This window comes from Jaculus jaculus, chromosome 13 (assembly GCF_020740685.1).
Source record: "Jaculus jaculus isolate mJacJac1 chromosome 13, mJacJac1.mat.Y.cur, whole genome shotgun sequence".
Taxonomy (NCBI): domain Eukaryota; kingdom Metazoa; phylum Chordata; class Mammalia; order Rodentia; family Dipodidae; genus Jaculus; species Jaculus jaculus.
Window position 1 is genome coordinate 52999508 of NC_059114.1, and position 23176 is coordinate 53022683.

Here is a 23176-nt window from a genome sequence, read left to right on the forward strand (position 1 = left end):
CATAGCGCAATGCCATGCCTGCCACCTGATAAATGCAAGAAGTGGAGTTTCACGATCAGGAATCAGGGAAAGAAGAACCCAACCAGGAATAAATTGGGAAATTGTCTTTACAGAGATAAAACCTAGTTTATATAGATACAGGTATTTACTAGTATTTATAGACACCTTTTCAGGATGGACTGAGGCTTTTCTGACTAAGAATGAAACTGCCACAACTGTGGCCAAGAAACTACTGGATGATATCATCCCAAGGTATGGTTTACCCGTTCTTTTGGGGTCAGAAAATGGGCCAGCCTTCATCTCACAGGTAACCCAGGCCATAGTTAAAATTGTGAGGACAAACTGGAAACTCCATTGTGTGTATTGTCCCCAGAGTTCAGGACAGGTAGAAAGAATGAATCAGACCCTGAAGGAGACCCTAACTAAATTAACCCTTGAAACTGGCAGTGACTGATTGTCTCTCCTTCCCTTTGCCCTCTTCCAAGTTCAAAATTCCCTATATACCATGGGGCTGACCCCTTTTGAAATCATGTATACAAGGCCCCCACCCTTGTTGCCTAATATAAAAGCAGAAATGTTAACTAAATTTGATGATGAGAGATTCCTCTCCTCCTTACAAGCTTTATTTCAGGTGCAAGAACATCTCTGGCCTCAGCTGCAGGCCATCTATGAGAAGGCACCTGCACCTACACCTACACCCCACGAGTTCAGGCCAGGAGATCTAGTGCTCATCAAAAGACACCAAAAGGGGACTCGTGAACCCGACTGTAAGGGACCCTTCACCATGACCCTGACCACCCCAACTGCTGTCAAGGTAGACGGTGTCCCCATCTGGATATAACACTCACACATGAAGCCTGTTGATCCACATGCGGATCCAGATGACTGTGCACCTGAAGAGAAGCCAGGACTGTGGTGAGCCATTGCACACCCACAGGATGCACTCAAACTGAGGATTTGTAAGCTAGAGACTCAACAATGATGCTAAGGATGTTTATGGTTATATTTCTTACTATGTTTGCTTCCTGCTCAGAACTTTGGGCATCCCCCATGAACCTTGCCCCCCATCACCATAACGCACATGAGCTTTATAATCTCACCTGTATAATCTCTATCCCCACATTGGGACTGTTATCAACTTTACCCCCAAGCTGGCCCCACCATATACATGGTTGCCAGATGGTATACTTATCTTTTTTTTTTTTTTTTAAAGTTTTTTGAGGTAGGGTTTCACTCTAGTCCAGGCTGACCAGGAATTTACTATGTAGTCTCAGGATGGTCTCAAACTCATGATGATCCTAACTCTGCCTCCCGAGTGCTGGGATTAAAGGCATGCATCACCACACCTGGCTTATATGATATCTTTGAAGGGGAATGGGAACCCAGTGACTAACAACCCTTTCCCCCTTTGGATGTACTCACCCAGCTAAGAGGCAATGAAATTGAGCCTTAAATGCCTACGTTTTTCTTGCGAGTGACCTGATGAAAGCCCATAAATCTAGATGTGGGGGCCCCAACTATTACTACCGTGCCTCCTGGGGATATGAAACAAGTGGCATCTTGACATGGACGTCTTCTAACAAAGGAAAAGACTTAATTACACTAGAGAGGGCCACATAGGGGAAAGATACAGGAGAACACCTTATAAATGGGGCATGTGAGTAAAAACAATGCAACCCCCTAGCCATCAGACTTACAGAGAAGGGAAAAAGGACTCAAAATTGGACCTATGGTACAACATGGGGATTCAAGCTATACGTAACGGGGACAGATCATGTTCCTCTATTCACTATTAGACTGGCAGTTGATCCAATGGGCCCTCCCCAACCCCTAGGGCCCCTCTCCCTAATTGCTTAAACTTCTAGAGCCCCATCCCCATTCCGCAACACTGAACCTGCAGTACATGCCACCCCCCACTCAACATTGGGCCACTGGAACTATGGGAGGCAACTTATAAGGTCCTCAAGTCCTCTAGGCCTGAACTTACTAAGGCCTGCTGGTTGTGTCTCAACCCACAACCTCCTTTCTATGAAGTCATAGCAGTACCAGAAAATTATTCCACAGCTACAAAGGCAGCCTGCTATTGGCACCAACCAGGAAAAGGAAAATTAACCCTCAAGTCAGTGACAAGGAGCAGGCTTTACATTGGAGATCAGGTTCCTCAAGCCTACTCCCATCTATGTAACCAAACTCAGTATCCCACTGGTTCTGGGTACTTAATCCCCCCCCCCCCCAGAATATAGATGGTGGGCTTCTACTACAGGATTAACCCCCTGTGTCCATAACCAGGTCCTTAACCAAATAAGAGATTTCTGTGTATTAGTACAACTGATTCCCCAGAAAGTCTACTACCCCGACCAAGACGTTCCTTCACAATTAGAGCCAATGAGATGGGAAAAAAGAGAAATCGTTACTGATGTTTTATTGTCTTCTCTTCTAGGCCTTGGTTTAGCTGAGGCAATAGGCACTGGCACCTCCACTTTGGTGCTTCAAGACAAAAACTATAAATACCTACGGTCAGCCATAGATGCAGATTTAGAACAATTAGAAAACTCAATCACCTACTTATAAGACTCTCTCTCCTCCTTAGCTGAGGTAGTACGGCAGAACAGATGGGGACTAGACTTTATTATTCCTCCAACAAGGTGGTCTCTTTGCCACCTTAAAGGAAGAATGTTGTTTCTAGGTTAATCATTCGGGTGTTATAAAAGAAGACACTACATGAAAAAAAAATTGGAACGAGAAAAATCTCAAGAATGGTGTGAGTCCATGTTCAATTGGTCCCCCTGGTTAACGACTTTAATTTCTGCCCTAATTGGTCTGCTTATTCCTTTACTGCTTGCCCTCACCTGCACACCTTATATCATTAATGCTTTGGTCAAATTTGTTAAAGATCACTTAGCCACAGTACAATTAATGATTCTGAGACAACAGTACCAACCTTTGGAGCCCTTAGATACATCTCAAGAATTCGAGATGAAGTCATACTCAAGAGGGGAATGAAGGGACCAAACTGACACCATCACAGACTTCAGTAAGGTGCCATTCTAACTAGGCCTAAATGCAGTTTCCCAGATAGATAGGCATGACTTCTAGAAAGGGTCTGCCCTGACACATGGCTGGTAAGATAGTGGCCCAGAGGCTGAGTCAGTTCCTGGACATGCCCTGATATGACCAGACATGTCCCTTTCATGCCTTCTGCCCCAACCAATTAGAGATGCACAACTGTAACTGTTGCTTGCCTAGCCAATCATTTTAAAGATTACCTAACCCTCCTAGAATTCCCCTAGACCTAGCCTGCAAAAACCTTAAGACCAATCAAAAGAATACAAGTACAGTTAATGTTCAAATTAGCCAATCATGTTAGAAAAGACTAATCCTGCCAAAATTCCTCTAGCTGTGCTTAAAAGGAGCCTGTGAGCTCCTTTCCTAGTTACCATTTTGTATGAGTGGTGACCCCCACATGCTAGATGATTCTGCAGAACAAACGCTCTTTGTTTTTACATACTATTTGAGTCTGGGGTCTTCCTTAAGTGATTCTAGGACCCTTACAATAGCTTTAGGGCAATAAAAAAATTACATACTACAGTTTATATAGTTTTTCCCAATCTTTATATCCTGATACAACCTAACCTACATTTTTCCTGGTTCTAATTTAGTATTTTGTTGAATCTTATTGTCATTAGCAACCTCAAACAGTCTTGGAGAATGAATGAATGAGCACATGAACACAGCCTGCTGGTAGCTATGCTGAATCATGACAAAATCCGTGTTATGTGAGGTTTGCACCCTCTCAGAAAAAGACATCTTTTCTATCTTTTCTTTTTTTCTTTTCTTTTCTTTTCTTTTTTCCAAGGTAGGGTTTCACTCTAGCCCAGGCTGACCTGGATTTCAATACATAGTCTCAAGGTCCCTTGAACTCACAGTGATCCTCCTACCCCTGCCTCCCAAGTACTGGGATTAAAAGCGTGTGCCACCACGCCCAGCCGTTACTAACCTTTTAAAATAAAAACCTGCTGAGCAAAAGCTAGTGGTACACTCCCTGCCATCGTCAGACCCCTGGAAATATCATCCTTTTACTGGGCTTGGATGCCTTTATTAGAAAAGGCAAAGCTGAAGCTTAGAGCACCAGCCTTTTCACACTTCTAAGTAATCAGCTGCTAGACACTAAAGGAAATCAGGAAACTGGAATATCCCCTTGTGTTTTAATCCCAAATCAAATAATACAGCTGCTTGGCACAAAACCAGAGCCATTTCTGATCTAGAGAGGTGGGAAAGAGACAGCATTCCCCAACTCAGCAAAAAGACCTTTTTTGTGTGTATTTGCGGTTTTTCAAAGTAGGGTCTTGCTCTAGCCCAGGCTGACCTGGAATTCACTATATAGCCTCAGGTTGGCCTTGAACTCACAGTAATCCTCCTACCTTTGCCTCCCTCCTCTGTACTGGAATTAAAACCATGCATCTCCACACCCAGAATCAAAAGCCCTTTAAGAAATAACAAAGCTAAATTGGACTTTCATAGTCCTGTGGGGAACAAAAGACCAATATGTCTTTAGAGTATGGGGAGACCATGCTTGTTTGATTCTCCATCAACCAAATATTTTAAGTCCTTACACTAATTACTCCATCATCTTAAAAGCATGATATAGCTTTCAAAATAGAACCAATTACGATTTAATTCCATAGCACAACTTTCAAAATTATAATGAGCAAGCACTAAATTAAAATAAGACCTCCAAATTATATGCTGTCATCAAATGCTAGAATGTGGTAATGAGTTACAAGAACTAACTTTGGGAACAAACTATTGAAATGAACTGATAGAATGAACTATGGAAGGAACTGGAAATATTTCTTATGGATCTTACAAATACTTTTTGTGTATTATTGCTGAGAATTGCTAATTTTTTTACTTGTAACTTGCTGTAAAGTTAATCTTACAACTATGTAATCTGCCTGCTTAAAGCAATGTGACTAGGTTTCCTCTGCCTTGCTGTACAATTAACCTGAGATGACCAATATTGACAAGCCCTGTTTAGAGATGCTGACTGATCTTAAGCTATACTCTATGCTTCTTTCCTCAGAGGCCTTGTTGGACTCTTGACTCGGAACAAGTTTACATCCATAGTGTTGAAGACAACACTTAGTAACTAAGTGACCACAGATCTGTGGAAGGCAACAAGTGGGCTAATGTGATTGCTGCTGTGATCAGCATGTATGTTCTGGATCAGCAGAGTTCAGCAGGTCATATCCCTAAATCCCTTCCCTTTAACACATGTTTAAGGATTATCCAAAGCTGAAAGTCCTTACCATTTGCTCATTCAATGTACTACTTATTCATGTATTGTCAGGTTTTTTGCCTGTTCAGTAAAAGTGCCTGTATACAGAAGGGAGTAAGCCACAGTCCCAGTGACATCACAGCAGCGATGACAGCAGACATGGCAGGCTCACTAATGGCTTCAACTATACTTATCTTCAGATTCTTTTTTCCTCAAGCTGCTGCTAGAGGCAACTAGCCCACTGTTGAGATAGGGGTATCAGGATTTAGCTCTCTCACCTCCCAGGCTCTGCTCTTAGAAAGCAGGTTGTCTAGATCTGGATAGAGGTTAGTCTTTCCTAAATCAGGGCTATGCCCACCAACTAAGCCACTAGAAAGTACACAAGCATTACTTTCTGTTGGGAAGTTACATAGTAGTGAAAATTCAGAATAAACATGCCTGTGTAGTGTGTCTATCATTTTACTTTTCATTAAAATATATAAAGACCTCAAGGTATTTTTTACTATGAACAAAGAAGGCTAACCAAAAAACCCTTCATTTTATTTATAATAAGAGTTATACACGGGGCTGGAGAGATGGTTTAGCAGTTAAGCGCTTGCCTGTAAAGCCTAAGGACCCCCAGTTCAAGGCTTGATTCCCCAGGACCCACGTTAGCCAGATGCACAAGAGGGTGCAGGCATCTGGAGTTTGTTTGCAGTGGCTGGAGGCCCTGGAGCGCCCATTCTCTCTCTCTCTATCAGCCTCATTCTCTCTCTATCCCTCTCAAATAAATAAATAAATAAATAAAACAGAAAAAAATTTGAAAAGTAAAATAGAATATAAGATATGGACTATATCATATAAAAATTGGTCAAAATATTGAATCCTATGTTCAGTTAATTTTATTAATTTAATATAGGAATTGAATTCTTGAAATCAAGATCAAATAAGATATGAAACTGACTGCATTACAGAAACTCTATATAATCCTGTCTATAAAAAGGGAGGACAAACTGGGACTCAAGTTTTCATGAGGATTTGAATGTCATCTCTGTCGTACCATCAAGAGTTAACATGACAGGGTTACCTAACAGTATTTTTCTCAGCCACACTGGGACCTAATAAATGGCAAAGACACTGGATGCTTTATTATAACAGCTGAATACTGTTATTGCATAAGCAATATCTAGTACACATGACATAAAGCAATATGAATAATGGAAGTCAATATGCATCCATAATTTTTTTATACCTGCAAATGCCACAATTAACTATGCCACTTCAGATTTCTGCCTGGCAGTACTAAATTATTATTAGGATAAGTGTCTAAATTTTCTATTTTATCATATCACATGCCTCTCATGAAAACACTTAGGAATCAGCAACTTAATTTGGCATCAACTGAGTAATTCCATAGAAAAAAGTTTTCTTAAAATATTGTAATTTAGCTCTTGACTTAAATTTGAACCAAACAAGAGAATGAATTTTCTTAAATATTTGAATCATACACTATTGCTATGTACTATATTTTACTGATAAATAAAGCAAGTTTTAACAATAAAGTATGTTATCATGGTTTAATAACTTTTAATACTTGTAATTAAGATTTTAAATATAAGCAATGCCTTTTGCCTATAAATTCTTACCTTGTACATTCTCAGTTTAAAAAAGAAAGAGGAAAGTTCGCAAGTCAGTAGTCAGTAAAAATGGAAACCTGGAGAGCAGAGGAGGAGAGAGAATTGGGTCACTTCACAGTGCCCTATGTCAAGCAGGGAAGTGAGGGGAGAAGGGTGGGGAGAGAAGAGGGAATGGAACACTCTTTTCTTCCTAGGACCCCCTTTTTTATTGTTTTGCTTGCCTCTTTTTTTCTGTGTGTTCTTTTTCTACTATCTTTATCATTCACCTCCCTCCCTCCACACCATGATCTTCTTTCCCTCACAGGATTCTTTTACTAATATTCAGTATTTCTAATATGCCCTCTTTTTTTGACTCTTCTTTAATAGCTTAAGAGACAAAGGACTAGGTTAAAAGAAAATAGTTTTGTTTTTTTTTTTTCCAAAATGGAATTAGGACAATCCAATTCATCCTCTACACAGTTTTCTAAAGGGCATGACAATGTTTTGAGTACATAAACAATGTGCCTAACTTTGTTGTTAGTTCCTCTTGTATTTTTGTTTAACAAAGAAATCTCACTCAGCAACCCAGACTGGCTTTCAACTTATGATCCTCCTGTCTCATCCTCCCAGATACTGGCTTTATAGGTGTTTTCCGCCATACCTGGCTTATGCCAATTTTCTTTTTAAAGTAAACCAGTAAGGGAGCAAGAGCCATACAACTACAGAGTATCAGAAGCTGGCAATTTGAAAAGACTCAAATTCCAGCTGAGTCAAATTAACTAAAGTTCGCAAAAGACAAACACAAAATTATCTTACCAAATGTCTGGGGTAGTCTCATGCTATCCAGTTTGACAGTTCCTTTAGTTCCTCTACATCTCTGCACAAATACCACCTATCAAGGAAGTTTCCCTTGACGTCTCTCTATAATACTTTCAACACTTCTTCACCCCCAGATTGCTGTATTTTTGCAAAGTATTAGCTGCTACCTGACATAGCCAGTTTAATGTTTAATTGCTTGCAAACAGTCTTCTCCACTTATAAGTAAAAGATGCTGGCAGTATAAAGTCTTAACTTTGTTCACTACTGTATTGTATGGATCTAAAATAGCAATTAGCAATACTAAAACCTGCATAATCTAGAATTTGCACTTAAGAATTCAGTGAGTTAATACTGATGAAGTTACATATAATGCATAAATATACATAATATTTAAACAACTAAAACAGAATCTTGTATTTTATAGCATTTTAACATGTAAAATGCTTACACATATGACTATTTGGTGAGGAAGATTTAAAATTAACATTTATGTCAGGGATTGAAGGAAAGAAAATATACCTCATGGTTAAAACATGAAATTATAACAACACTGTCAATATGATGGTTTGGCTATTTCATTCCACTTCAGTATTCTAAGTACACACTGCTATAAAATGCACTGCTATGAATCATGATGGCATGCAAGTTTTTAAGAATTAGATATTTTTGGTTGAAAATATAACATAACTGGATTTCATTACCTTTGTACTTTACATAAGAAAAGGTAACTCAATAAGATATGCAGAGAAGATAAATATCTGTCACATCTTAATCTAGCAAGAGCTTAAATAAAATGTACAATTTTGGAAACACCAAAGTACAGGCAATCATGTTGTAAAATAGGTAGGCACTTTTTTAAGTAGAGGCTCATTATATGGTACCATCAATTCTAGATACAAATAAAAGAGATCCTTTCACCAAAAATCATGATAATATATGTGGTCTAAAGTGCAAGCTGTAATAAAGCAAAAGAAAGGGACTATCCATGTGTGAAAGTCCAGCTCCTCAATGCAACAGATACTGAATGAAAGCTTGTTATACCACTATAACTAGATACCTAGCTAACAAACTGAAGTGTTTCACTAATTAACTTATCAATGATTGTTTTCTTGGGTATGAGAAAATTCTGATATCAAGAGAAGCCAACGGAACTTGCTCTCCTAACTTGACTCAAGTTGGCAGATTCTTCTTCCCTGAAGAGCTAGAATTGAAGAACAACACAAAATAACCTTTGGGTTTCCAGATTGCCTAAGCAACTTCAGAACTACGTTCAGAATCACGTGCCTTCAGAATTAATCAGCACACAGGATCTGCCATCATGACAATCTGATGAGAAAGAATTCAGGTTCTAACTCATCATTCACCAAACAATGTTCTTCCGCTGTTCTGTGTCCTTTCAGGGGGCTTTCTGAAAAGAGACTGGAAAGATATTGCCAGCAACTTCATGCCATATGGTATTGCCCTTGGGGCATTACATGTTAAAAGATTAGAAAAGTCATACAGTCAATACTAATTCTTTGATTTAGCACATGCTCCAAATTTTGGAATTCATATACCTCCTTAGAACATTTCTTATCCTTTCCCAAAGTAGATCTAGATACAGGGAAATGAAGACTAATTTTGATGGTCCAATCAGTTTGACAAAACTCTTAGACAAGTGGTGCCAGTTCAGCAGAATAAATCTTACTAGCACAGTTAGAAATGACTTCCACAGAGCTAGGAGGTAGAGCAGCTGTCAAGCACAGCAAGGCCCTGCATTTGATACTGAGCACCACTACAACAGAACCCCCTCACAAGAAAAAGTAAGAAAAACAGAAAAAAAAGAAAAGCAATTTTCATTAGTTATCACGATTACTCTACCTTTTGAAATTACAATGGCTTCAGAAGCACTTTCTCTCATTAATCTATTCTTCTACTTACCTATATACAATACCATCCTATTAAGTAACCCCCTCCCTTCCTTTCTCTTTCCTTTATATCTCTTTTCTAGCTTACTGGCCTCTGCTACTGAGTTTTTTCCTTCTCACACAGAAGCCCAGTCATCTGTAGCTAGGATCCACACATGAGAGAGAACATGCGATGCTTGGCTTTCTGGGCCTGGGTTCTCTCAAGGCATTAAAAACATGTTTTCATTCCCCATACAGTGGTGGATGCCTGTGAATCCCAGCACTTGGGAAGTAAGAAGAGGATCACTGAAAGCCCAGAATGTTCTACATGGCAAGTTCCAGGCCAGCCAGGGTACATAATAAGACCCTATCTCAATTTTTTTCCTATTACTTATTTCTTCCTTTTTTTTTTTAAAGATACAACCAAAATTCAGATGATAGAAATATTATCAAGAATAATAAAATTATCATTAAATAATCTTAACTACTTTTGTGGCAGTACCACAAAGTCCCCTTACGGGTGTATCATTAAAGATGATATTTCAATTTGTTATTGATTCTGCTAATAGAATTATTGACAAGAAAAAATAATGAATTCAAAAACCTTAAGATTCAATTATGTATCTACCCTCTCAGATCACAGAAAAATGACTTAACTACCTATCCTCCAGATGTATTTTCTTTTAAATTCCAAACAACAACTGGAATACAATGACTGTCACTATTTGTACAGCTAAATACTTAGTCTGTCTGTCTTCTGACTACTCTGGTGCTCCTATAAGCTGATGTCTTTTCCTTTCACAACTTGAATCCTTCAGTCAATCATCATAATCATCTTCTGGCACGAACTTTGCCCCCTTTGTCCCTTTCTTGTATCACTCATGACGCACCCTAGCAAAACCAAAGGAGTAAGTAAATGCAATTCTAGGCAGTCCACTCTTGGTGGTGTGGCTCAAAACTCCTGGTAGAAAATACACAACCATGCTAACATGCCTGTCTTAAACTAAAGACCCCAGCACTGTAGAGCCTCCCATATATTCTTTGTTCTAGTGTGCAGGACCACAGCTTCAAATGAACCATAATGCCTGCCCAGCAATCATACTACATTGTCCTAGCCCACAGATTCTCTCACTCACTAAGACAATTACACTCCTTTTGTTCTCCAAACAATTCTGCTACCCATACCTTTAACCACACCCACTGACCTTCACTTCTTTTTTTTTTTTTTTTTTTTTTTTAAATTTTTTATTTATTTATTTGAGAGCAACAGACACAGAGAGAAAGACAGATAGAGGGAGAGAGAGAGAATGGGCGCGCCAGGGCTTCCAGCCTCTGCAAACGAACTCCAGACGCGTGCGCCCCCTTGTGCATCTGGCTAACGTGGGACCTGGGGAACCGAGCCTCGAACCGGGGTCCTTAGGCTTCACAGGCAAGCGCTTAACCGCTAAGCCATCTCTCCAGCCCGACCTTCACTTCTTAACTGAGAATACAAGCAATCAGAAGAGAACACTCACAGAACCCCATCACTACCCACCTATCAGGGAGTACCATGCTGCCTGTCAATTGTTGTGCCAATGGTAAATCCAGTCCACTTGAGTCCTTTATCACATCCTTGCTCCCCAACTTAAGGAATTTAGTCTGGTAATTGCCCCTACTTTATGCACCAAATAATTCTTGCCTTTCTTTTGGATTATACTTTAACATTCATATATGATCATTTCTCATCTTGAAATAAACACTACCCCATTTTTCTTGCACGTTTTTATAGCAAAAGTATGTGAAAATTTTACCTGTATCTACTCTAAACAATTCGTTTCTTTCCCTCCTCTATCAGTCCTATCCTAAGTAAGGCTTTATCCCCAACAGCGTATTTGAATAGCTCATCAATGATCTACATACTACTAACTCCCTACACAACTGTCAGTTCTGATCATACAATTATATCGCTCAATCGCATTTAATAATTACTGCCTCTAAAAAAATGATTCTCGGGCTGGAGAGATAGCTTAGTAGTGAAGCCTCCTAAAGGCTGTGAAGCCTAAGGACCCAGATTCAATTCTTTGGGTCCCCCATAAGCCAGATGCACAAGATGGTACATGCATCTGTAGTTCATTTGTAGTGGTTAAAGGCCCTAATGTGCGCTCTCTCTCTCTCTCTCTCTCTCTCTCTCTCTCTCTCCTTCTCTGTCTCAAAAATAAATATAAATATTTAATAAATAAACCATAAAAAATGTTTCTCACTAGACTTTAAGGAAAACTGATTCTCTTGATCATCTTCTCCCACAGTGGTTAGTTCTCAATTTCTTCTACTTTTGTCCCCTTCTCCTCGAATGCTTAACAGGCATGCATCAAATATTTCAGTCTTTGTTCTTTTTTCCTCTAACCTCTCTCACTAATGTTCATCTATACAGTTTTGTATACCATCTGATAAATATAACTCTTGAATTTATATTTCTCATCCATATCATGCTCCTGACCTCCAAGCCCACATACTCAAATTTCTGCTGACATCTTTTTGGGAAGAGTACTGAAGTAGTCTTTATCTTCTTTATTGAGACAGTTATACTGTCTCTCTGTTGGGAGTCAAAACCAATCGTAGCTGGACATGGTGGCACATGCCTTTAATCCCATCACAGAAGAAGGAGATCACTGTAAATCTGAGGCCATATGGGGACTACAGAGCAAATCCCAGGTTAGTCTGGCCTAGAGTGAGCCCCTACCTCAAAACAAAACAATTACATTCCCTCATTCCACCTAAAAATCTTAAAGTCATCCTTGACTTGTCTCACATTCCACTCACATGTTCAACCTTGCAAACATATTTTGAAACTGAAAAATTCAGAATCTATCCAGCACTGGTATTCTTGCTCATACCACCATCTTTTGTCATATGGAATGCTTCAATGGTCTTATTCTTATGCTAAATACATTCTCAACAACCTTCCACAGAGATTTATTTCCACTCAAAGTTATTCCTTGATTATCACTCCCAACCCATGGTTCCCAAATGTACTCAAAGAAAAGTCATATTCTTTAATTAAGGCACACAAGATTCTGAAATCTAGTTCTGAATGCTTCTCTAACCTCATATCTATATGCCTTTCCCTCCCCTTAAGCCTACTTGCTATACCCTAAACCATGCATACATGCATCCTGCCTTACAATCTTTGCAGTAAATGCATCCATTGACTGGAATGCCCTTCCCAGAAATTCTGGTAGCTTACTGGCTCTCTGTTCCAGGTGTTTATTCAAATATCACTTCCTCAGTGTTGCTTGTCTTGACTTACATTTAAAACTGTGTCTCAACTTATGATAATACAGAACCCTCCATCCTGCTTTGTTTTTATTTCTTCAAACTCAACACATCCAACACAATATATGATTTGATTTACTAAATGCCACTTATCACAGAATAATCTCAAAAAAAGGAGATTTATTAATTTGTTTTCACTGATGTCTCTCAAATATATAGATATTTTACTGGTATTTAGTAGTAGTCAATAAATATTACTTGCATGAATAAATTAATCACCAGTAGAGAATTGTGTAATAGGTAATATTTATCATTTTCTGCTTTGTTTTGGCCAAATTTATACTTAGATGAGAAAAGAGAATATCATAAGGCTGAGCCACCCTGGCTGAGATGATTTTATTATATTAACATTATAAAATGCCTTCCATAATTTTTCAAAATAATTTTAAAAAGTAATTGATGGGCTTTAACTCACTAAATTGAAGACAAAAATGATATCAGTACATTTAACATCCTAATTACACAATGCTCATTCTGATGACATACCTAAATCATCTTAGAATCTCCATAAGATATGCAACTATGGCATAGAGCACAGTCCTTTACTTTTCACAAAGGCATTTAGCACTGAAGAGTCAGTGTTATGGTCAACATTGCCATAAGCAATGCCATGAGGAGTGTGTAAAATAGTTCAGCTTGTTGTCTCTCCTATTCTTAAATAATGTTTAGGCTAAGGTTTTAAATTTTTCACAAATTTTCAATGACATACTTTCATTTTGAGCTCTTTCAATTTTTCAATATTTGGCTAAATAAATTACTCTTCCCATAAAATCACGTAATTAGCATTGGTTGGTGAGATATCCTGTCTAATTTATAAAATACTATTTTATTAGTTTACATATAGTATTCCCTTGTAAATTTAATAAATTTTGTAGATAAAGACTTACTACCTTTTCATTCTTGTTTTATTTTGTTTACTATAGGGTTTCACCATATTGCCCAGACTGGCTTCCAATTCACCATCCTCTTTTCTAAGCCTCCTAAATACTGGGATTAAAGGTTTCTGCCACCTTGATAAATTTATTTTTTTGAAAAATATTTTTATTTTTATTTATTTATTTATTTGACAGAGAAAGATGGAGAGAGAGGGAGCAAAAGATGCATGTGCCCCCTTGTGCATCTGGATAACATGGGTCCTTGGGAATCGAACCTGGGTCTTTTGGCTTTGTAGGCAAACGCTTTAACCACTAAGCCCAATTAATTTTTAATTAGAGACTAAAGCTTTGTTTCAGTGAAAAGATATAATCAATACTTTAATTACTGAAAACAAATATAAGAAAATGATATATGCAGCACTATATAAGGTATTATCACCATTGAATAAGTAGGTTTGAGAGAAAAGGTGAAAGGTATCAAAAGACAGTTTGCGCTCTTAAAATTTATTATTCATTTTCTCTGATCATTGTTTATTCAATTCATTTGTTAAGGAAAGCTTTTCTTCAATGACTATGAAAGATTAAATTTCAAATGATCTTAATAAAATAAGAATTATTATATTTTAAATGTGAAAGCCAGAATTTTATTCATAGTCATCCACTGGGAGCAGCTATCATCTAGCATCTTGAATGACTACTTTTATTCTATCATGATAATGTCAAAATTGATTTTCTGCACATAAATTTACTTAGACTAAATTATAAAGTGATAACCAATTTGACACCAAGGCAAGCCACTAAGCAATTAGCCAATTCCACATTCACATTGAAACAGAAATACTGTAAAACACAGAGAATAAAAGATTGAAGGTTTTCAAAGCAAAGTGAAAGAAACAAGTTTGACATGCTCCTGTGAAAGAATACATACATCGGACAGACACCAAGAATCAAAAAGCAAGACAGAGAATTCCATGGGACCCTTGGCACATTTGCTAAGATCCTGACAGGAAGGGTAATACTGGACAACAAAGTAATTACAATTCACAAAGTCATATACAAATCACAGCAAGACTCAATAGGAAAAATATCAGTAACTAATATTTGACTAATATTTTAAATACTTCCTATTATTTCCACAGTAGTATACTTTATATTTGTAGTTCTTTGAGAGAGAGAGAGACCGAGAGAGAGAGAGAGAGAGAGAGAGAGAGTAATTATGGATACATCAGGGTCTTCTGCTACTGCAAACAAACTCCAAATACATGAGCCATTTTGTGTATCTGGTTTTACATGGATACTGAGGAAATGAACCTAGGCCTTCAGGCTTTGCAAGCAAGTGCCTTTAACCACAGAGTAATCTATCTCTCCAGCCCCATATTGAAGTTTAATATACATCTTTTTTTCCTATGAACACATTTGACTTAAATTATACTATTTAGGACCACCTAAGCAAAATTACTAAACTACCTCCTATAAATTCCTTTACTATAATATTTCTATGTACAGAGAACATCCAGCTGCCCATAGGAAAAAAGCAAGGATATAACTCAGGCTTTCTCACTGTTGTCACACTGTTGCCATTTTGGCCTAAATAATTTTTCTCTGGGAATATGAATAAAGGGGCAGCTCTGTCACAATATACTATTTATCAGCCTCTAGATGACAACAGCATCCACTGGCTGTTGCAACCAAAAGATGTCCGAGACACTGCCAAACATCCCATTGGGGGAAAAATTGTCCTTTATTACTTCTTATCAACATAGATAGATAATACATTAAGTAGGTATGTAGGTAGATGGATAGGTAGGTAGACAACTGATAGGTTGATGGAAGGGATGAAGGAAGGAAGGAATAGAGAAAAGGGGGAAGGAAATGAGAGAGGGAGGGGAGGAGGGAAGAACTTATATTAGAGATTCATACAGTTAAGGAACCGAAATAAAAACTGAATTTCAAGCTTGTGAATCTGAATGACTTAAGGATCAAAAATACCTGTTTTAGGCAAAATCAATGTTTTATATGATGAAACAATAAACTTTACTAATCTGATAAATAAAATTCCACTGTTCTTTAAGAAGAAAAAACTTAATAAATAGCTATCTCCTTAGTCTTACTTATCTTAAGAATAACACCCTACCTTCCTGCTGTCTCCCAGGAATAAAAACAATTGCAGTCTTTCATTTCAGCAAGAGAAGAGTTTTTTTGTCCTCTGACTTTACAGGTGCTTCCTGAAAGTGCCTCCAGGTGACCTGAGGTGACTGACAACTCTATTCTGCATTTATAAACAAGTTTAATAGGACCTGCATATTAACAAGAGCAATAATTTGTTTAGAAAGCCAGAATTAATTTGTATTCACTTATTCCTTAAACACTACTCTTTCTAATTTCAAATTAGATGGTTCTTTACTTACCATTGATGTAACTGATCGTGCATCTTCTTCATAGTTCACCACAGGAGGTGGTTCTTTCCCATCATTCTCTTGCACTTTTTGCTCAAGTAATTCTTTCTGAGCTGCAAACTTTGCCTCAGTGCATTTCAGCTGCTGGACTGACTGTTTCAGCTCTTCAAGGGTCTGCTTTTGGCTCAGAAGAAGCACAATACTACAAGAGAACAAATATAAATTATTCCAATTGCTTTATAAAAATATATTCCAACAAATTATTCCAGCTCTTTTAAGAAAATATATTAATGGAAACTACATATAAACAAAACTTTTATTTCTTTTCACTTCAGAGTTGTAAGAAATGTGAAGCTAACAAGATTTTAATAACAGTAGTTAGTGGATATTAACATTAAAAATGCAATTTCATTTTATTTTACATAATACCTCATAGAGTACATGTAGGTTTAGAATTGTAAGACAGTCAAAATGATAGAAGCAGAATATTAAATTAATGTAAAGTCTCAAGGACAATACAACAATGATATGTCTAAAGTACAATTAACAAAGTTAAACTGTGCTGAGCATGGTGGCAGACACCTTTAATCCCAGAACTCAGTAGGCAGAGAGAAATGTACGAGGATTGCTGTAAGTTTAAGGCCACCCTGAAACTACAGAGTGAACTCCAGATCATCCTGGGCTAGAGTGAGGCCCTACCTAAAAAAAAAAAAAAAAAACTCAAGCTGACATCCAAACTGTGTACATGCTGTAAGGCATGTGTGTCTGGAGTTAAGGAAAACTGCTAAGACTAAGATCTGAGTGTGAATGACAGAATGAGCAAAAGTTCTCTAATTCTTTCCAATAATGCCAGCATAAAGATAATAGATTTTTCTATCCCTTCTTGAGAGAAATGCTCCTTAAAGGCTACCCTCAATGAGAATTTCAAACTAATACCCTCCACCATTAAACCCCAGGAAAACACATAGTGGTAGTAGGAATGCCATTGCAAGTATAGAATATATTAATCTTAAAAAAGAATTGTAAGCCGGGCATGGTGGCGCATGCCTTTAATCCCAGCACTTGGGAGGCAGAGGTAGGAGGATAGTGTAAGTTTGAGGCCACCCGGAGACTCCACAGTGAATTCCAGGTCAGCCTGGACTAGAGTGAGACATTACTTCAAAAAACCAAAAAAAAAAAAAAAAAAAAAAAATTGTACCATGCACTGCTTAAAGTAAGTTACTAACTTATTAACTTGTCAATGGATTATAAATTAAGGAAAACGTCAAAACTGGACAAAAATGTTTTCTTCTGAAACTTAAAAAGACCAAAATATAACCTGTTGCAGTCAGGTTCACATTGCTGGTAGAAATCACCCAACCAAGAGCAGCTTGTGGGAAAAACAGAGTTATTTTGGTTTACAGGCTCAAGGGGAAGCTCTACAATGTCAGGGGGAAACAATAGCATAAGCACAGGGTGGACATCATCCCCTGGCCCACATAAGGTGGACAACAGGAACAGAAGAGTGTGCCAAACACTGGCATAGGAAAACTGGCTATAACACCCATAAGACCACCCACAACAATACACTGCCTCCAGGAGGTATTAATTCCCAAATCTCCATCAGCTGGGAAACTAGCATTCAGAACACCTAAGTTTATGGGGTCACCTGAATTAAACAACCACATAGCCCAAGTAAGTATTTGTAGTAAACATAACCATATTAAGAGAGTTATAAATAAGCTGGAAATGTTTTGAGAACTCAGTTCTAATATAACTGAGCAGGGTACAGCCTCACTGACTATAGTCTCCTCAATAATATTTCAAGGCATTTCAAATGAGTTTCAGAGAAGAGAGCAAAAATACAGCTTATGAGTATGTGCAGAGGACCTAGAAGTATCCAGGAGACAGATCACTCTTAACAGTAGCATTCAATAAGCAATAATTATGAGGAAAAGCATCATCCTTCAGTGATATGTGACCTATTTTTTAAATCTGCACAGATTTCTTGGTAAATTCATGCTGCCTTTCTTATTAATTGGTAATTGCTTTTTTATGATAAATTGGCATTTTGATTTCTCAGAAAATCCCATTAAACAAAGTTAATTTTTAAGACACTTTTGTGGAAAAAAAATTAATGACAGCCAGGCCCTGGAAAATACCGCATCCATTTTATAATTCAAAATATATTAAGAAAGATATTGTAAATACATTCACATACATTTGGAAAATCAGTCAAAAATGAGTAATTTCCCGAAAGCAGGCAAAATTATTTGGAGGATATACTTGAAAATAATAATACTCTAAACTGATTAAGGTATCAGCAGTCTTTCATAAAAACTAATGGAAAAAGCTGAATGGAAAATAAGTTTGCAAACATGAAATATGGAATGACACACAAGGCATAATAATAATGAAAATTAAAGGTTAATAGAATATTCAATAAAATTCAAAACCATGTAGCTATGGGAATAAAAATGTATTTTACTTAATCTTTTTTTAAGTATTTTATTTATTTACTTGAGGGAGGGGCAGATAGAGAGAGAATAGGTCTTCCAGTGCCTCTAGCTACTGCAAATAAACTCCACACACATGAACCACCTTTGCATTTGGCTTTATGTGGGTACTGGGGTATCAAACTAGGTCCTTTGGCTTTTGAAGCAAGTGCCTTACCCACTAAGCCATATCTGTAGCCCCATTTTTACCCTATCTTAATCCCATGGTAAGCTGAAAAATGATCCCTAAATGATGGTTATGTTATTACCCACAGAATCAACAGAATAAGTTACCTTACATGGCAAAATGAATGTATAATTATGATTAAAGACATTTAAAAAAGCTTTTCCACTTTAAAGATGCTTATGCCATATAATATGGTCACAGGAATGTAAAAGTAATTAATACAGATCCTACCATATCACTATAATTAAGAGAAACACTAGTAGTATGATTCTAAAGCTAGAATAATTCTTTTTCTCTCAGTCTCATTGGGATACTTCCATTTCTTCTAATATAAGATCTATTCATAGGGTCCTCCACTGGAAATGGAATTTTTTTAAGAGATGACTATTCAGAGTGCAGTGTTCTTAAGGCTATCTAAGATTCAGTGCTTATGACCATTATAAGTGTTTTGTTTTTCCCCATTCTCTTTGCTTCCTGTACACAGCTGCTATGGTTCCAGCTGCTGTTAACCACTGTGCCAATTATACACATTCTGAAAGTTTGTGGGACACCCTGTAACCTATAATGTGGAGCATGCTTATGGCTGTTTTGTGGTATTGTCCTTGTCTGGATGGTGTTCTAATTTCTATGACAGTATGTGAGAGGCTTTGGATTACCAAAATTTATCCTGCTTTCAGGAAAACACAATATGCCCCTTTCAGAATGTACCCTTTTTTCAGACGACTTAGCAGGTCTGGAACCATATTCTTACAAAGGTCTACTCAGAAGGCTTGTCCTCAGTTAGCATTTGGGAATAAATGGAAAATAATGCTTTATACATGTACCAAATGTTCCCTAACTGATAGGCCCATTGTACCTAAACTGTGCCAATAGTGGTCTATGCTAATGGCTATCCATCAGCTATATGTCTAGAACCATGGTCATGGAAGGACAGATTCCAAGATTTCTCTGAATGAAAAATGTCTGGGCACTGAAGAATCTCTAGTAGGTTTCCCTTCATATCACGCACAGTGCTTGCATTTTCACTGCGATGAGAAGAGTGTACTATTCATAACCCTTCTTGAAAAGGAGATAGTATAAAAACACCTAAAAGTACATTGTTCCTACAACTGCTGCCTGTGTCTTTAATAATATGGCTGTATCTAAGATAGCACTATAAATCTTAGCCTTCAGTACAGTTATATTCTGTGTCCACAAGTCCTTTTAAGAGCAAACATCTAACATGTAGAGGTCTTGGAAAACCATAACATTTGAATTCTTCCTCATTTCTCCACTAAATGCTGATGGAAGGATAAAGACATCCAAAATCAGACCTCCACAAATATGTCTACCTGCTTTTGAACAAATATGTAAAATACTTTCTAGCAGTTTGAATGTGGAATGTTCCCCCCTAGCCTCATGTGTTTATGATTAAACAACACACTTGATCCCCAGCTGGCAAAGCTTTGGGAGGTGCAGTAATACTGGAGGAGGTGTGTCACTTGCCAGTGCTAGCAAGCTCACTTAGACTACTTTCTTCCTGATGATATGGAGATGTGAGACAGGCTTCCTGCTCAGGCCTGTCATGCTTTTCCTGCCATGATGAATCTTTCCTTTTGAAACTGAAAGCTGAAATAAACTCTTTCCTTTTATAAGCTGCTTCTGGTCAGGTGCTTTGTGCCAGCAATGAGAAAGTAACCGCTATACACTTCAAAGTAATAAAATTATCTTTTGAATAAAGTAGGATTTAAAAGTGTACTTCTGTAAGGAAAATCAAGCCCCACCCCATGTTAATTCAAACTTACATAAATATCTTCTACACACAAAACAACAAATAAAGAAACTATGGTATATAAAAATACAATTGAGTATTATTCATCCTTTAAAAAGAGGAATTGTGCCATTTGAGACTACAGATATTAATCTTGAAGGCATTACAATAAATGAAATAAGTTAGAGAAAGACAAATACTTATGATCTCATTTTTCAATAACAAATTAAATTCATAGAAAGAGAGAATACATTGGTGACTACCCGATTGGAGTAAAGGAAAGTGTTCATCAAAGGGCATAAACTTCTATTTATGAGATGAGTAAGTTCAGGAGATCTAATAGGTAGCATGGGACTACAATTAACATTACACAACTGTGTAATTGAAATATGTTTAAATGTTCTCACCACAAAGCCAAGAAAAATAAAATATAACAAAGGTTAACTAGCTGAACTGACAAATGTGTTAAAAGTATAGAAATCATTTACAAAAATGTATGCATACCAAATCCTCACAATGTACAACTTAAGCTCAGAATTTTGTCCACTATATCTCATTAAAACAGAAAAAGTTAAGTATATGAAATTTTTTAATTAGCTTAAAATGAGTCATAGACTTAAATGTGAGTGCTAAAACTATCAAACTTTAAGAGAAAGATAAAGGATAAAATCTTCAGGATCTGTAGCTAGTCAAAGAAATTCCTAACCATGGGATTTTTTTTTCTTATAATCATGGAAAATGTTAATAAAAATTTAAAAATTTTTTTAAAAAAAGAAAGAAATTCCTAAACTTCATGCCAAGAACACAAGTCACCAAAGGTAAAATAAGTATGTTGGAAATTCAAAGAATTCAATATTTTCTGAAAGGTCCTATAGAGAATATGAACAAAGAGAAAAATTATTCACAAATCTTATCCATCAAAAAACTAGTATCGTGATTAAAGAAAGAGCTCAGCCATAATAAAGCAAACCATCCAAGTAAAAAGACAGGAAACAAAACTGACCAGGTACTCCATACCAAAGATACACAGATGACAAGTCAATGGAAGCTATATTCTGCAGCATTAGCCATGTGAGAAATGCACATGGAAACAATGATGAGATACAGCCACTTATCTATCAGAATAGTTCAAATAAAGTAAGATGATATTATCAGTAGGAGTTGACAATGACACAGCAAGCTATTTGAAAACTAAACCTGCAAGTACTATACAGTTAGCAACTGCCTATCTGGGCATTTCTCCCAGAGAAATTGTAACATATGGTCACTTAAAAGCCTGTATGTGAGCCGGGCATGGTGGCACATGTCTTTCATCCCAACTCTTGGAAGGCAGAGATAGAAGGATCACTATGAGTTCAAGGCTACATTTATTTGTAATGGCTAAAAACTAGTAACAAAGTAAAAGGTAGATAATGATACACACCATGATATATACATACTGTTACAGATTGAACTGTACAGCACACCAAAAATACGTTCAAATATACTCTCGTATATAGAAAGTACATTTAAATACATATATACATACATGCATATATGCATATATTTAAATATATATGACATGAAAGAAGAGGAAGAATTATTGGAGTGCATAAAAGGAACCAGTGAGGAACAACAAATGATGAGGGACAGAATATTAGCAAAGTACAATGATATGCATTTAAGAAAATATCATTAACATCAGTTTATTTATTTACTTATTTGAGAGAATGAGAGAAAGAGGCAGATAAAGAACAATGTCATTTTATATGCTTGCTTAGTTTTTTTAAATATTTTATTCTTAAAATATAAAACCTCAAAATATAACCTTATATGGAAATCAAGATGGTTGTAGATATAATTAAGAGGAAGTAATCATAGGGTAGAATGGGCCCTTAATCCATATGGCTAATGGCCTTATGCGAAACTTTGCTACTGAGAAAAGACACACATGAAACTAGCAGGAGTTAAGATGGACATGAAACATATCCTTCTTCAGTCCTGGCAGCACTTTATTTCAGTCTTTTGGTCCGTACTATGAGAAAATAAGTGTTGTTTTATAGCTTCCCGTGTTTCGGTGCTTTGTAGTACAGCATCCAGGGAAAAATGAGTAAACTAATTCCTATTTAATAGCAAGAAGAAATGAAAGTGCCTGGACAAATCTCTGAGGGATTATGTTGTGTGTAAAAAGTAAATCATAGGCTGGAGGGATGGCTTAGCAGTTAAGGCACTTGCCTGCAAAGCCAAAAGACCCAGGCTCCATTCCCTTAGACCCACGTAAGTCAGATGCACAAACTGGCACATTTGTCTGGAGTTCATTTGCAATGGCTGAAGGCCCTAGCATGCTCATTTTCTTCCTCTTTCTCTCAATAAATAAATAATACTTTTTTAAAAATCAATCTCAAAAATGCTGCATATAGTGTGGTGACACATATAAGAAGACCACTCCCTACACAAGTTAAGTGAAATAATAGCTGATGAGGTTTAGGTAGTGGGCAGAAGGGCAAAAGAAAGATTGGCTACAAAAGTATACTCAACATGAGAGATTATGCAATATGGGAAGGCTCTGCTGCTTTCCTGTGTCAATACCAATATCTGTGTTTGGCTATTCAGAGTTTTACAAAA

General features: G+C 37.1%; 1 protein-coding gene across 4 annotated transcripts in view; it reads right to left on the reverse strand.

Moving 5' to 3' along the window:
- The window catches only part of Fer (FER tyrosine kinase), a 417682-nt gene that overhangs the window by 265672 nt on the left and 128834 nt on the right, over nt 1–23176 (reverse strand). For all 4 annotated transcript variants that reach the window (XM_004652481.3, XM_045132276.1, XM_045132277.1 and 1 more), the window contains exon 9: nt 16174–16363. In XM_004652481.3, coding sequence (XP_004652538.1) covers nt 16174–16363 — 190 coding nt within the window. The remainder of the gene's footprint in view (nt 1–16173; nt 16364–23176) is intronic.